The sequence below is a fragment of the Protopterus annectens genome, chromosome 14.part0 (assembly GCF_019279795.1).
Source record: "Protopterus annectens isolate FY-2018-M chromosome 14.part0, PAN1.0, whole genome shotgun sequence".
Lineage (NCBI taxonomy): Eukaryota > Metazoa > Chordata > Ceratodontiformes > Protopteridae > Protopterus > Protopterus annectens.
The window spans coordinates 657,221,034-657,237,567 of record NC_056748.1 but is presented as its reverse complement, the minus strand read 5'-3'; the positions used below and the strand labels follow the sequence as shown (position 1 = coordinate 657,237,567).

General features: G+C 39.7%; 1 protein-coding gene across 1 annotated transcript in view; it reads left to right on the top strand.

Annotated features, from left to right (window-relative positions):
* Positions 1-16,534, top strand: part of BICC1 (BicC family RNA binding protein 1) — a 1,908,684-nt gene that overhangs the window by 1,856,413 nt on the left and 35,737 nt on the right. The window contains exon 23 of the mRNA XM_044056407.1: positions 6,253-6,413. Coding sequence (XP_043912342.1) covers positions 6,253-6,413 — 161 coding nt within the window. The remainder of the gene's footprint in view (positions 1-6,252; positions 6,414-16,534) is intronic.

Here is a 16,534-nt window from a genome sequence, read left to right as displayed (position 1 = left end):
CCACGGAGTAGATTTTAATGTCAGCATTTATGAGGGAGATAGGTCTATAATTAAATGGGTTGGTATTGTCCTTCTTTTGTTTATGAATACATATAGTTTTAGAATTGTTTAGGTACAAATCTTGGAAGCCATGCTTGCTTATACGGTTAAAGATTTTACATAGGATGGGGGTCAATTTAGGAGCAAATGACTTGTAAAAATTTGATGTGAATCCATCAGTGCCTGGTGCTTTATTACTTTTTAGGCCTTTTATTGCTTCTGCAATTTCCTCTGTATTAAAATGAGCTTCTAAAAGTAACGCTTGTTGGTCTTCAATCTTAGGGAATTAAAGATCTTTGATGAAATTGTTAAAGTTCTCTAATGAAGGGGTATTATGAGGTCCATACATTTCTTTATATATGTTTTCAAATATCTGTATTATTTCTTGAGCATCCATGTAAATTACGTTATGTAAGATTGGTGAAATTGTTGTGGGAGTATGATATAAGTTGATTAATCTTGCCAGAAGCTTTGGAGGGTTGTTGTGCCCAGTGTGAATAGTTAGAAGCTTCATGTCGTGGAATAAGTTCTGAGAATGGTGTGTGTATAGTTCTTTTTGTTGGGCAAGGAGTTTTTTTGCCAATTCTGGTGAAAATTTATGTTGGAGCGATACTTCAATTTTATAGATTTCATCTTTTATTGAGTTTTCTTTTTCTTTAGTAAGTTTTTTATAGTAGGAGGGTTTTTGGATCAGTAATCGTCTAATTTTGGCCTTATACGCCAATTTTGATGTCAGAAATGGGCAGATTTGAATCCAATTCCTCTAATTCTTTGTTAATATAATTTATCACTTCTTTGTTTAAGAGTTAGGGTTTAATGTCCAAGTGAAGGATTTTTCATTCTTTAATGGGTTGGTTACTGGGGTTATCTTTATAGTTATCTTAGAGTGATCTGAGATGAATCTTGGACAAAATGAGTATACAGTTTTATCATTGAGTAAGGAGTTAGAAATTAAGAAAGAATCAATCCTAGACCAGGTCTTATAACATGGAGAGTAGTATGTGTATGTGCACATATTGGTGGAATGGGCTTTTGTATAGTAAGGATCACGCATGCAATAGTCTAGCCTCAAATCTTCTAGTGCTCTCAATGCTCTCTTATTATGGAATTAGTTTTTGTTAGTTCTGTCTTTTTCAGGGTCATTGACCATATTCCAGTCACCTCCTATTACATATTCATGATTCGGAAATTTTGATAGCAGGTTGTATATATTTGTATAATCAATTTGTGTTGATTGGCACAGGGTCCATATATATTCAGGAAAATTGTAGGTCTATTTGATATGGAGTTGATGGTTTTAAAGTAGCACCACCTACCCTCTTTGTCCGTACCCAAATCTATTACCTTTTCTTTAAAAGATTTTTTAATCAGAATAGCTACTCCTTTTGAGTTAGTCTCCCTCCCTGAGGCAATAATTGAAGATATCCATCTTTTTTCTCCGTCTTTATTCCAATCCACATCTAACAAGTGTGTTTCTTGAAAAAAGGTAATGTTGGACTGGTAAATTAAGTGTAATAATATTTTTTTATTTTTATCCTGTAGGCCTCTGATATTCCAAGAGCTTATTTCACACATTTACATATAGTGAGTATAAGTTCTAGAAAAATAAATGTAATACTTGGAAGACTCTCTCTCCAGTATGAATGTGCATATATACAAGTCGTAGATTAGGATTACTGAATCTGTTGCAGCCCTAGAGTCTCTCATTACCCCTACTGTGCCTAGCAACATACCTACTACATCCAAGAGACTATTCAAAAGAGCAAACAGTATTCCAAGTACTAGAGCAGGAGCATATTGGTTTGTATGAAATAGCAACTGTAAGAAAAAACATATATACATAATGTAAATAATAAACTCAGCAATACAAGATGTGAAAAACCACTCCAAAAAAACACACTCAACATCCTTGCCCCATTTATCAGGATAATTAATTTTTCCTGATTCTGGTATGGTAGGACTAGATTTTACATATCTTGAAAAATAAGGATAGCTATTAAACAACATATACCTTCATCTTATATCTATTAATAATTAGAAGTATTAATGTCCGATACCATATGGATTACGACCTTAGTAATAAGGGCGGAAATTATTTCATTAAGCGACACTTAATGATATTGTAACACACCTAACTAGACTAGAGTATACCATGCCTCACTTCTAAACTGTGTTGTATATTCGTTTTGCAAAAACCGAAGCTGTGTTGTAGTGAACATCAGAGAGTTATGTTAGGCATATATACATTATCTATTATATGCCTAATAGTACTAATGACAGATAGCATATGGATTATGACCTTAATAATAAGGTAAGCATTAGTTTCATTAGGCACCCTTAGTGACATTATAGCACAACTAATTAGTCTTGGGTATATCATGTCTCCTTTCTAACCCGTGGTGTATATTCCTTTAGCAAAAACAGAAGCCGTAATCTAGAGAACATGCATTACTATCATCAGAAAGTTTAGGCTTATACAGATTATTTATTATCTGACTAGTAGAGTATTATACTGTAAACAATTTCAATTACTGTGTAAGAAGAGAAAGAGAGGAAATATATATATATGCGTATATATACACATACACATATACACACACATTTACATACATACATATACATACACATACACACATATATACATACATACACATACACATGCATAAATCTTAACTCTGTGTGATATATGGTATGTATTGTACAGTAATGGTCATGTTCTCTTTTGATTAATTGTCCTTACATATACTGGTGTGGGAAAATACACAACCTGCTGATTACATTCATTATGCAGTCAGACATTCAGAGCCTGATAGCATTTGTTCCTACTTGTTACACTACAATCAACATTCTTCTGTAAGATGTTTATTTCTATCAATATTAAAATGCTTTTTAACACTTTATAGAAGCAACAGTGACTCAAAGTTATAAGTTTTACCTTTTTGATATCCTAATCGGAGAGATAGAAAAAAAAAAACAAGCTGTGTTAGTTTGTTGGCAGCTACAATAAATCCCCCACCCTCTTTTATGTTTGATTTCCATCCTGTTTCCCTTTATTTTCTTCAGAAATTAAGCAGAAAATAGTCAATTTTATTTTCTCCCAGTGTAGAGCTCCTTGGATGCAAGTGGCAAGAAGTCAACTTGAGAATTGTGTTACAGTTAAATCTTCCCCCCATTTAGCCATAGATTTGAGATAGGACCAAAAAGTTCAACTTGCTGTTTATATGGGCATCTCAATTAGATGTTACAATCCTTTCCTTGGAATGTTGCACCGATAGTTATGGCTTGATTTAAGCCTTCAAGTTGCTTCCAGCCTGTTTGAGATGGGTACCCACAACTTCAGTGAGCTTTTTAGGAAATGGGTGAAGTGAAAATAACTCAAGGTTAGTTATGGCTCCTTTAGAATAGCAGAGAGTATATCAGAAATGTAAAAGTTATTCTTTTTTTCCTTTTTTTCTCTCTCTCCATCCTCTCCCTTGCTGCTACTTTTCCCTCTCCTTCTCATTTTAGAAGTTAAAGGCTTGGAAGTTCACCAGAAGCTTTAGAAAAGGCACTTTTAGCCACTGTTGGTGTATTAGCAGTATATTTTTGCTCTTTATAAGTGAAAGATTGTGCATTGGGATATTTCATCTGGAATTTAATTTTTTTTCTTGTGATGAGATAAGAGCAAAAGGGTGCAAGTGCTTGTCTTGCTTGCTTTATCTGCATAGGGAAATCTTGGGCAAAAGTGAGTTTGTTTCCTTTCCAGTTCAGGAAGCCTTTTTGTTTTGCTGCTTTTAATATTTCCTGCACATGCTGATAGTTTAGTATTTTGGCATATATTTGTCTAGGATTAGCAGGGTTTTGTGACTTTCGAAGAGCTCTGTGAGATATTTTAATTACAATGCCTTTACTTGTAGGATTATTGTCTAGTAGGGATGAAAATATTTCCATTAAGGTTTTTGGTAGTTGCATTTGGTCTATTGATTCTGGAACTCCTCTTATGAGAATATTATTTCTTCTACTCCTTGCTTCTAGGTCAATAAGTTTTTGTTGCAGTTTCTTTGTTATTTAGTTGTTTTTGTATTTCTTCAATTGTCATTTCATTAGCTGCTGTTTTTGCTTCAGCCTGATCTAGCCTCTCTATTTTTTCAGTTGAGATGTCAAAGTTAGATAGTTGATCTGAGAAACTTTGAATGTCACTTTGTATGGGTAGAAGTGCTGATTTTAGGTCAAGTGTAAAAGCCCCTTTAGGCTTGTTTTTAGGATTAGGTTTGGATGGTTCTTGTGGCTTCAGTGTTCTGTCTTTTAGAGGTAATCTCTTTTTCTGGAGAAGATAACTGTGATATCTTGGTTTTTGTGGTTTGTAGATCCTTGTGGTCTTGATCATTAGACATTTTTTGCCTTTGCAGTATAGAAAAGTATTTTGTCCCTTTTATTCTTGTATCTGTTCTTTCCTTATTCCTTCTATTTCTTTCCGTCTGTGTTAGGCCTCAAGCTGCCATGCGGTGCTGCAGTATAAGCTTTCAGAGAATAAAAAGCTGTATTTTCAGTAGAGAGGCATTTTAAAACTCGAAGTGTAGCAGAGAGCTTGGTTGATATGTTTTAGTTTTTAGTTATTTGTAAATCTAGTCCGATAGCATTTGATTAAGACCAGGTAAATAGCTAACTGAGTAGCTACAAGGAGAGGGTGTTTACATGATACCCACCACCTTTGAATGTCCATGAATTGCATAATTTGTATGTTTCCTTTATATTTAACTGTATACCGTCTAAGTTTTTCTAGGGTCTACTTCACCCTGTCGATATAGCTGATATTGTCGGCACCAAAATGTCGAAAGCAAAAATTATTGCGCGTTTAGACGGAAATCTCTGTAAGGGGAGATTTCCGTTTACTGCAATGTAGTGCGATCTCAGAGTTTGTATATTTAAGTAGCTGGTGTTGTGGGGGGTGCATGAGGCTTGCCCCCCTGCATAAAGCAATTTGTGTTGTGTTTGGGTGGATTTTTTTTTTTTGTTGTTTTGGGGGGTTTTTTGTGTTCGATGTTTGGGGTTTTCGACATTTTCGTGTTGATTATTATGCTGTCGACAGTTTGAGTTTTCGACAGCGTAATATAAATGCTTTTTCTACCCATGCTGATATCTTTAGTTTATTTGCAATAGTGTATGACAGATCCTGATCTGCTCTGATACTGTGCATAGCTTTTTATCACATCTGTCTTACTTTGTATTTTTCTTTGTTCCCTTTTCTATACTCTTCTAACAGTGACACTAGTCTTAATTGCTCCTTTTTCTTATCCCAGTTTAATTTCTCCAACTCTTTTGGGTTTCTAATACCATGATGTTCATGAATTTTCTATTGTTTGTCTTTGATGTTAGCCAAAGGTGCCCTGCATGACTTTAGACTTGTTCTCAAGTCCTGTAATACCAACAGTACCCACACACCATCTGAACCTTCACTGAAATGTAACTCGAACTTGCTGGCATGATAGATTTTTAAACCAAAGAATTTATTTTCTTTGGAACAGGATTGCCCCCTAGTGTCAAACAAAAAATTCCCATAACTGCCTAAAAACACAATATTGATCAGTAGCTGCGTGAAAGGAAATTTACTGTGGTCTGACTCCACAAATCCTTATGGATAGGGGTTAACACAGTGACCGTACTTCTGACTATGCTACAAATGAAGTAGGTGGTCAATTGTGTATGTGGAAGTTGTTGTATCAAATTAGAAGTTCTCCTGTTAACACCAAGTTTTTTTATTGAATATTTTTAAGGTAGAAAGATGTTTACAGCTTAATTTTTGCAGCATGTGTATGCTTTCATATTTCATAATGTAGTATGAATTTGAGGGATTTATACTAGCTGACAAAATGTCTTGTTTACAGTGAAGTTAATGGTGGATATGTATTTCAAATTAGAACATAATTTCAGAATGATTAAAATGTATGCGGATGTGGTAAATGAACTGTTAATGCTAAATGAAGAAGTGTACTTTTGAGTATAGATGTTGAAAGTCAGCTTTGAATGCCGTATTAATTACTACTAGTTTGCAGTCGAATCTAATAAGGGAGGTCATTGGTTAACTGATGATTTAAAATGTTGGCCTGACATGAGAGTCATTTCTGGTGACTTAGAAAATTGTACAATTCAAGAATAAGGCTTGCAACTCATTGTCTAGCTCTAGCTTGCATTGTTTCCTCATTAACACTCCTCTGTCCAATGCTTGTGTTACAGATGAACACTACTTAAGCAGCAGTAACTATATGGACTGTATATCTTCAGTGATGGGCAGCAATGGCTGTACTTTAAATAGCTCATTCAAAGGTTCTGATCTTCCAGAACTTTTCAGCAAGCTGGGCCTAGGAAAATATACAGACGTGTTCCAGCAGCAAGAGGTTAGTCTCCAAAAAGCATGTAATGGTACTGTACTTCTTGTTTCTAAAGAGTTTTGTTTTCTGTGCCAATGGCAAAATTGTAATGTATGGTGAGTAAACGTTCTTTTAAAGTGCTATTGGTACTTTGCTGTTAAAGCATATCTGTCTGGTCTTTCTTTTATATCTGTGAAGTATCATTCATAAATGTACTGCTGGGTGTGTTCATAGGTTGGTACTAGGCTATCAGCCCTAGGGCCTATACAAGCCTAGCCATAACAATTCCCTGGCTATTCTTCCCACACTATTTACTTCCCTGGACCCCTGTCTAGCAGGGCGACTGACGTGATCCCCGGGATGAATTTCCTTTCTCCCACCCAATCGTCAAGGTTCCTTTTGAAGAGGGCCAAAGAGGCACTCTGCTTGACCTGTATGGGCAATCTATTCCAGAGTCTGGGGAGTCTCTGGGTCAGGAACCTATCCCTCCAGCATGTTTTGTTTATTGTGATGACAAGGTTTAGATCCCTGGAGCGTGTGGCTCTGAGGGATTGGGATTTCTTTAAGTGTAGCATGTCCAACAGCTCTGGGTTTGACATGGCCTTCTATGTTGAGCAGAGATCGCCTCTGAGTAGACAATATGCGACAGAGTATAGCTGGAGTTTTTTTATAGGTTCATAGGTTCATACTAGGCTATCTGCCCTGGGGCAATTATAAGCCTAGCCCGATTCTGTATGGCTTACGCCACCCCTTGATTTGAGTATACTGTGCCCTTTTTAAGGTTTAGTTTACTGTGCCTCTGTCTAATAGTGACACGGGAGTAATCCCTGGGACAAACCTACGATCCCCCATCCACTTATCGAGATTCTTCTTGAAGAGATTCAGTGAGGTGCTCTGCCTCACATGAACTGGAATTCTATTCCAGAGCGAAGGGAGCCTCTGGGTTATGAACCTGTCCCTCCAGCAAGTTCTATTTATTTCTGTGCTGAGGTTCAAGTCCCTCGAGCGTGTGGCTCTAAGGGATTTAGATTTACTGAGGTGGAGCATGTCCATTAATTCTGGATTTGACATAGCTTTGTATGTCAGGCATAGATCGCCTCGAAGTAGGCGGTATGCAACTGAGTAGAGCTGGAGTTTTTTTAACCGAGCAGCATATGGCATCTGTTTGAGACCCTTGATCCTCTTGGTGAGATACTTTTGGGGTCTTTCTAATTGCTGCAGGTGTCTGGTAAGGTACATCCCAAAAGAGGCATTGTATTCTATGATGGGCCTGATGAGGGATGAATAAAGGGGCACGATTACCTCTCTTGATCTAGATGTGAAACCCTTTGTGATGAGGTGGGCTATGTTGAAGATCTTTCTAACCACTTTGGCAATGTGGTTTTCAAAGGAGAGATTGCTATCAACTTGGGTCCCCAGGTTCCTAATAACTTTCTCTGTACTTAATGGGTTTCCGCCTATGTGGTAATTTGTGGGCACATTGTTTTTGCCAAAGGGTATGACTATACATTTTTTGGCATTTAGCTTTAAACCATGGCGCTGGCACCAGTTGTCTGTCTCTGTGAGACCTTTTTGAAGGATGTTTGTCAGCTGGAGAGTTGATTATGGCGCCCAGTTTACAATCGTCTGCGAACTTGGTGAGCCATAGTCCTCCCACGATTGCCTGTACCTCGGAAAAGTATATACTGAACAAGAGTGGTCCCAGGACAGAACCCTGTGGGACGCTACTTGTGACCGGTTTCGAGTCTGACATGGCTCCAGCAACTCTCACTCTGTGGGTTCTGTCTTTGAGACAGTTTGCGACCCATCTTGTGACATAGCGGTTTATATTTAAGCTGGATAGCTTATCTATGATGCCCGAGTGAGGTATTGTGTCAAATGCCTTTGCAAGGTCCAGATAGGCTGTGTGGACTACCTTCCCTTCATCTATGGCTTTGGTGACTGTTTCAAAGAAGTCAACCAGGTTCAAAAGGCAGGATCTGCCCTTGACAAAGCCGAACTGGGTAGGATCTAGTGTCTGTAGGTCCCCAATGTCTTTGTTTATGAGCTCCATGATGATCCTCTCCATAGCCTTGCAGACTAAGCTAGTCAGGCTTATGGGGCGATAGTTTCAGGGTCCGTAGAGGCTCCACCTTTGTGGAGTGGGACCACTGTTGCTGTACGCCATTCTGTGGGCACATATCCTGTAGTGAGGCTGAGATTGTATAGCTATTTTATTTGAGGGATTAGTTCCTCTTGTAGTTCATGTAGGACGCAACCTGGGACGCCATCTGGTCCCATGGAAGCAGTGTTTTTTGCTTTGGAGAGGGCAGCCTTCACCTGAGCATCTGAGATGTTTGGGAGGCAGCCCTCTGCCGGGATAGATACTTGCTCTTTTGGGGGGGAGGGGAAGTTTGCACTGAACCTGTCTGCCAGGATATTGGCGATGTCTGTGGGTTCAGTGTATTTTTTGTCATTTAGAATCAACTCAGAACAAGTCTGGGAGTTGCATCCCAGGTTTTTAACATAACTGAAAAAAGCCTTATGATTGTCTTTGGTGTCCTGTGCAATTTTTCTCTCGAAGCTGGCCTTGGAGGATTTTATGAGGGATCGTAATTTTTTGCTAGTACTGATCAGAAATGCCTTCCCTATTAGGGATTTTGCTCTATCATGTAGTAGCATCCTCCTTCTGTTGTACAGTTTATTTATGGCAGGGGTCCACTAGACTGTGGACGCCTGCCTTTGGATGATTGGGTCTTGGTTTTGTTTGGGATAGCATGATCCATGCATTCCTGGAGATGTCCGTAGAATGCATTTATATAGGATTCTGCAGTTTGGGCTGTAGTTTCCACTGGCCCTGGGGCCTTGAAGGATTCCACTTTGGTTTTGAGAAGTGAGAAGTTCGCTTTTGAGAAGTTTTTCACTTTGGTTTTCTGGGCTGGGGGTAGGGTCGGGATGTGGACATCCAGTGAAATTAATTTATGGTCTGATCTTACCAATGAGGGATATACTTCTGGTGTGGAGCACAGAGTCCCCATGTTGGTAATGATCAGGTCTAGTATGTTGTCCCCTCTTGTGGGAGTGGTGACTAGTTGTTCCATAGCATTTGAGTTTATAATTTCCAGGAATCTTTGGGCTAAGGTGCTGGGGCTTGAGTAGTGCTTCCAGTCAATGTTTGGGTAGTTGAAGTTGCCCAATATAATGGTGTTCGGAGAGATCTTCATGTTCTCCAATGTTTTCAGGAAAGCCGAATGGGATTCCTGACTTTGAGAGGGTGGTCTGTAGGATGCTATAAACTGAAAAGCAGTCTTGCCCACTGTTAGTTGCACATGGATGGTCTCCGATACTCCGTGCAATGCCACTAACCTGGAGGTGTGGATATCCTTGATAAATATGGAAACTCTCCCTCCTTTTGCGGTTCGGTCCGGGTTTTGGGGCCGAAAAGCATGATATGAGGTATAGCCTGGTAGTGCTGGGGTGCTCTCTGGAGCAGTGAACCAGGTTTCTGTCACTGCACAGATATCTATGTTCTCCATACTGAGGAGAGCTTCGAGTGCGTGCATCTTGAGGTTAAGACTTCTGGCGTTTAGCAGCATTAACCTTAGTTTCTTGTTCCTTGTGCTGTCTATGGGGGTGGGTTTGACTTTTGAGCCTTGCCTAAAAAAGGCACTATGGGGGTGGCAAGAGCCTTTGCCAATATCCGAAAGCCCAGTGGTGACAGGTGCAAGCCGTCCCTAGCAAAGCAACGTGGCTTGTTGAGCATGTCATCCCAGGCTGACAGACACTGGATCCCCTTTGAATGACACCAAAATTTTAGCCAATTGTTAAAATCGATCATTTTGTCTTTGTACTGTGGCATCATTCTAGGTGAGGGTAAGATGCTGCTCAAGGTCAGGGTCATACCAGCCTAGGCTACATGATCAGAGAGCTCCTCTATGTCTCTTTTCATATAGTCCAGGGAGGTATGTCTCAGGTCATTCACACCAGCATGTGCAATGACTGAGTCATATTTGTATTTGCTTTGGAGTGACCTGAGTGCTTGCGTTATGTGGCGGATCCTACCACCCGACAGGCAGCTCACTGTGACCTTCTCTTTATTCAGCCTGGTGAGTGGGACGTCAGTGTGTCTGACAATAGAGTCACCTATAACTAGAGTATCAGGTGTGTTATTCAGCCTTAAGGGCTGTGGCTGCTTGGCACACTGACTTTGTGGGTTATGTGTTGTGTGTGTTTTGTTTTGAGGTAGCGTTTGCTTGGATGTCTGCTTTGGAGGTCTCTGTTGCTTAGGTAGATTTTTATTTAGAGCCTCTGAGTATGTTTTTGTGTATTTATGTGTTTGGTTCGCTGATGTGGTGGGACTATGTGATACTGGAATTGTGTTGTGTGAGGTTACCTTCTCCTGCTGACTGGTTACACCAGTTTTGAGATGAGAGAGCTCAGCCTCCAGTTTGGCTAAATAGTTGCATCTCTCACATATATTTGAACCTCTTTGGAGGAGGAGAGGGTTGTCCATGTACATGAGACAGTTGTAACATTGCCTCAAAATTCCCTGATTCACCAGCTGAACTGGAGAGGAAACAATTGACTGACCTTTGGACATGCTAGAGTAATAGGGAAACTGAATTTAAGACGGACTAATAGAGAACAGGGTAATCGTAGAGAGTATAAGAGTAAGTAGTGCTTATGGTTTAATAGTGCTAACTTGTAGGATTACTTAATTGGACCAGTGAAGGGCCTTAGAATGAGAATATGGTGTTTAAATTGAGAGATAGAGCAGTTCTAAGGGAAAAAGTGAAGAGCAGACTTTGTGGAGCCAGGAATAGTTTAAACCCAATTAGGTGGCGCTGCCCGCTGTTGCGCTATGCTCAAAACTGCTCAAAACCGTGCAAAAGAGGGTTTTAAGAGAGGAAGATGAAGGAGTTTTGGAATTGACCCAAAATGGCCAATAAAACTACAGTTTCAAGTCAGTAAACACTCCCACAGGGGCAGGCAGGCTGCTCAATGTTTTTCACTGCCACTGATCAACAGAGAGACTTTCCTTTAGCCCAAGCAAAAAATGACCTCACAGAAACTTACAAACAATTCAAGAACAGCAAGCCTGTAACTGAACTTTTTTAAATCTCAGAAAAGTGGGGAAAAAAGCAAGATTTTTTTGTTTTTTCAGAGATAGCAGAGGCTAACAAGTATCAACAAGTTATAACAGTGCAGTAAATGAACCCACTAGGCTATCAGCATAGGGCATCTGCTTTAGGCCTGTGATTCTTTTTAGTGAGGTATTTCTGCAGCCTTTCCAGTTGTTGCAGATGTCTTCAGAGGTACATACCAAACTGGGTGTTGTATTCTATAATGGGTCTAATGAGGGATGAGTACAGAGGGACAATGACCTCCTTTTTTCTGGATGAAAAGCCCTTAGTGATGAGGTGTGCCACATAGAAGGATTTCCTGACTGTTGTGACGATGTGGTTATCGAAGGTGAGATCACTGTCCACCTGTGTCCCTAAGTCTCTTATCACACTTTCGGTGTTTAGTGTACTGACACCTATATGGTAATCACACATGTTTTTTTTTTCAAAGGGGATAAACTATACATTTCTTGGCATTGAACTTGAGCCCATGGCTTTGGCACCAACCATCTGTTTTTGTAAGGCCGTTTTGTAGAGTATCCACATCATTTGGGGATTCAGTAATGGCTCCCAGTTTGCAGTCATCTGCGAACTTTGTTAGCCAGAGTCCCTTAGTGTTGGCCTGTACTTCAGAGAAGTAGATGCCAAACAAGAGCGGTCCCAGGACTGAACCCTGAGGTACTCCACTTGTCTGGAGCTGGAGTCAGCAACTTTTACAGTGTGGGTTCTATCAGTAAGCCAGTTAGCAACCCATTGGGTGACTAAGGGATTAATGCCCAGTTTAGTAAGTTTATCTATGATTCCAGAGTGGGGGGTCTAGATAGGCTGTGTGGACCACCTTACCCTTGTCCATGGCACTGGAGACTGATTCGAAGAAGTCAGTCAGGTTCAGGAGACAAGATCGACCCTTCACAAACCCAAACTGGGTGGGATCTAGTGTTTGAAGGTTGCCAATGTCTTTGTTTATAAGTTCCTTGATCATACACTCCATGGCCTAGCAGATAAGGCTCGTCAGACTGATGGAACGGTAGTTTCCGGGATCCAAGGTGGATCCCCCCTTGTGGAGTGGGATAACTGTAGCTCTGCGCCACTCCGTGGGCACGAAACCTGAGGTGAGGCTATGGTTAAACATGACACTTAGGTGAGGTGCCAGTTCATATTGTAGTTCATGCAGTACACAGCCCGGGATGTCATCTGGTCCCATGGATGCTGTATTCTTAGCTTTGGAGAGTATGTTTTTTGCCTGTGTGGCCGTTATTACCAGAATTTGGCAATCTTCCAGTATTGAGATGTGCTATATCACATAAACTAAATTTAGTGTTGGTTTGCTGACTGGGATGTATTGCAAGACCAATGTATGTATAGTAAACACAAGTAACTCATACAATAGAGTCAATTATCTGAAGTTTGCTTATCCAAAACGTCACTTATCCAAACACAGCCTTCCAAAGTTTTCAGGTAGGAAAAATCCTGGTTTGATTATGTAAGTGTTATATGTATTCGCTTGTGCGTGTTATTTGAGCTTGTAGCCTGCTCGTTTGTGAAAAATATTGTTTATTTTCCACTGGAATCGCTGAGTGGTTGAAAAGTGTATTCCTTGTGCTGAAAACACACAATTTTAGAAGTTTTTTATCCATTTCAATGTATGTTTGATTATCCAAACAGTTTGATTATTCAAACTACCCTGGATCCCAATTATTTCAGATAATCTACTCTACTTTACATGCCCATTCCCTATGCAGTCTTGTATCCTGTACATCTGTTTTTGTCATGCCCACTTGCCATCCTTCATACAGATAATATAATCTCAGCCCCAGATTACCAGCTTATTTCTAGCCTCCTTGCACTGTCTTCACTCACTGAATGCTGTCTAGTGAAGGAGAATTCTATCATGCAATAAGGGACTCTGAAGATACTATCGTGTTACACAAGACTGAGTCAGGTGTGCTTGTTAATTTCGTTGAAATGGTTCTTAGGACTCATTTAACAAAAATAAAAATAAACCAGTACACCAATAGCATAGCTAGGGCAGGGCAAAAGGGACAAACGCCCCGGGCCCAAAATGTTAGGAGGAGCAATTGGTCATCCATTGTACTGATCACTCTTTAGTGCAATACCAGCTTTTCAAAGCAGTCATACTTGAGGGCTGTAGTGTGTGGACTAAACCGTAGCAACTGCTTGCTGTAGTGCAGCAAGCAGTGTGCTGCATTTTAAATCTAAAATGAAAAAAAAAAAATATTTTTTTGTTATATTTTAAACACAAGAGTTGTAGTGCTCCATGCAGGGTATAAACTGGCTACTGCTTGCTAGCAGTTTGCTACAGTTTAGAAGAGAAAACTTTTTTTTGTTACTAAACCTGAGCACTGTTGCTCTCAGTGCAGAGTTTAAGCTGCAGCAACTGTTTGCTACATTTGTAGCAAGCAGTTTGCTACAGTGTAAAAGAAAACGTGTTTTATTTATTTATTTTACTAAACTGTACAGATGGAGGGCTGTGAGCAGAGCACAGAAACTGAACCTGAATAGCTGGAGTGGGAGGGAGGATGTGTCTCATGTGTCTGGCTGCTTGGTTGGTGTGTAAGTAAAAGGAATGGAGGTGTGTTTTTTTTTTTTTCCTCTCGAAGAGCTGAGGGGGCAAGGGTGCTAGTTGCAATCTCACCAGATCAACTATGACATGTCTATAGGTACTGTTATCGACATATAATAAAAAATGTACTTTTATTTCAGCCAGGATGCGGTTATCTTCTAACAGCTCTAAGTTTCATTTGTTGTTTGTTCAACTTCCCAACCCTAGTGAAGAGAGGCCCTCACTGTAAGTTTGGCAGGCAGTGCTTTTCTCCTTTAGTTTAATAAGTCACTTTTTTCAGTTCAGTTAGTTTATGAATATCAATGTTTAATATGCACAGTATCACTGTTTAGTTTTTTATTAGTTAAAATTTGATAGTTCGGATGAGCCTGGTTTCAGGTGATTGTCTTTTATTCCTTTTAGTGAAAAATATTAGGCTTATAGTGTTTGTTGCGGGCAGTGAATGCCTAAATCATGTGGTTTTATCTGCTTTCTACTAACTTACCCACCTACTCTGTTCTGTTAAGGAGATCTTTCTGCATTCCTGTTAGTGTAGTTAGCTACTTTTACATAACCTTTGCCAGTATGTGCTGCCTGCTTTTCTAGGTTATATGTTAAGTAATGTTGGTGTTCTGAAATAAAATCTACATCAGTGAGTTACATAGGCATGATATATATTACATGAATGCCCACGCCCCTCCTTTAATGTCTTGGATCCAAGACAACGTGCACTCATATAGTGAATAACCCACCACAAAAATCTGCCGTGTGTTTCTCATAAATGCAGAAGGTCCCATTGAGTCAGAGGCTTACATTGCTGGATCAAAGAACTTAGCCAAAGACTTAGTGGAGTTGCTTGTTTCATTAGTTTCAGACCAAATCATTTGTGTATATCAGATGCTCAGACAGTGTGCAGATCAGTGGGATAATCAGACATCTTAATTGTTGTATGGGGAGTGAGTAAAATTATTTTGTCACAAGGTTAGAAAGAATCATGAAAGAATCTGTAGTCTGAAAATTTTTGAGTTTGAAAATCGTACATGATTAAAACAGTCCATAAGTCATGAAAATTCTGACAAGTATAGTAAATGTGATAAAAATGTTGAATACTGCATGAAATATAGCTATAAATGTAAAAGTTCTGTTATAGTACACAAATGCAAGTAATCAAGTCAACTGAAGTTGTGAAAGAAATTATTTTGCTGAAGTGTATAAAATGAAGTAAAAACTTTCAGAGGGGTTCAAGCTCCTAGGTGGCGCGACATTTCTCTGTGGTACATTTGGTTGGAGACATATGGCTAGAGTGACATTAAGCTGCAGAGATTTGGTGACTGTTGCAAGAATGGTGCAGTGGTGCAGCGGTAGCATTGTCGACTCACAGCAAGAAGTTCTCCGGTTCAATTCTCGGCTGGGGTGCCTTCTGTGAGGAGTCTGCATGTCCTCCCTGCATTCGTGTGTTTCCTTTATCGTTACAAAGACATGCGTCTGGAACATTTCTCCCGGTCTTTGCTGAAAATTGGCTTCGTTCCAAGGCGGACTTTGCCGGATAACAAATGTTAAATAAGTAAACGTTCCCTGTTTGCAAAGAGAAGCATGCAGTGCCTTACTTAGAATTTAGTAAACAAGTTCATGTGTGCTGGGGAAGTTATGTGCATTGTTCTTGGTGTACAATCATTGCTTATTGAAGTACAATGTTCAGACGTGCACTACAGCATGGAGGAAATACTGCATGCTACTGTATTCAAATAATGCTTCAGTATGTGTTTTCAATAATGTTCCCTAGACACAGTGTAGGGGGGTAATGGACCACACGCACCATTAATAAAGGCACTGCCCATTGTGCACTGCATTTTTACTGCCACTGCTGTGTCCACAGAGCAGCATTTTTACTGCCACTGCTGTGTCCACAGAGCAGCCTGCTATATACTGCCTGTTGTTTCTTGGTGCCATGAGGGCCTTGAACATTATTTTTCCCCCGTGCATTTGCTTATTGAAGGTGTGGGCATAGCACTGCATACTTTGCCCACAGGGAATTTGCAACTGCTGTAAATCTCTGCAGCGGAGTGTTATATCAGCCATGTGTCCCCAACCAAATGTACCACAGGGAAGTGTCTCATCAGGAGAAATAAGGGAATAAATGGTTAAGTGGTTTATCAGAATTTACTTTTTTCTTTTTTGACGGTGATTTAATTGTCATCTCTTGATGAAATTTAATTTTCTTGTGGACCTGTTTATACTTTGATTTGTTTTTCGGACATTTACTTGTTTTAAACTCATTTCAGTCACTGTCTCACTCTTTCATTAGGGCTTTAATGAAAAGGGTGGTCCACAGATGCTATTTTAGAATACTGTGACAGGGTCCACATTAAGGATTGTGGTGGTGAAAATTTCTACAGCTGAATCAAGCTTGAAAGATCATATGGGTCCCCATTCTCCATTTAACGGAATTCATAGTAGAGAAGCAGATTATAAGTTAAATTGTG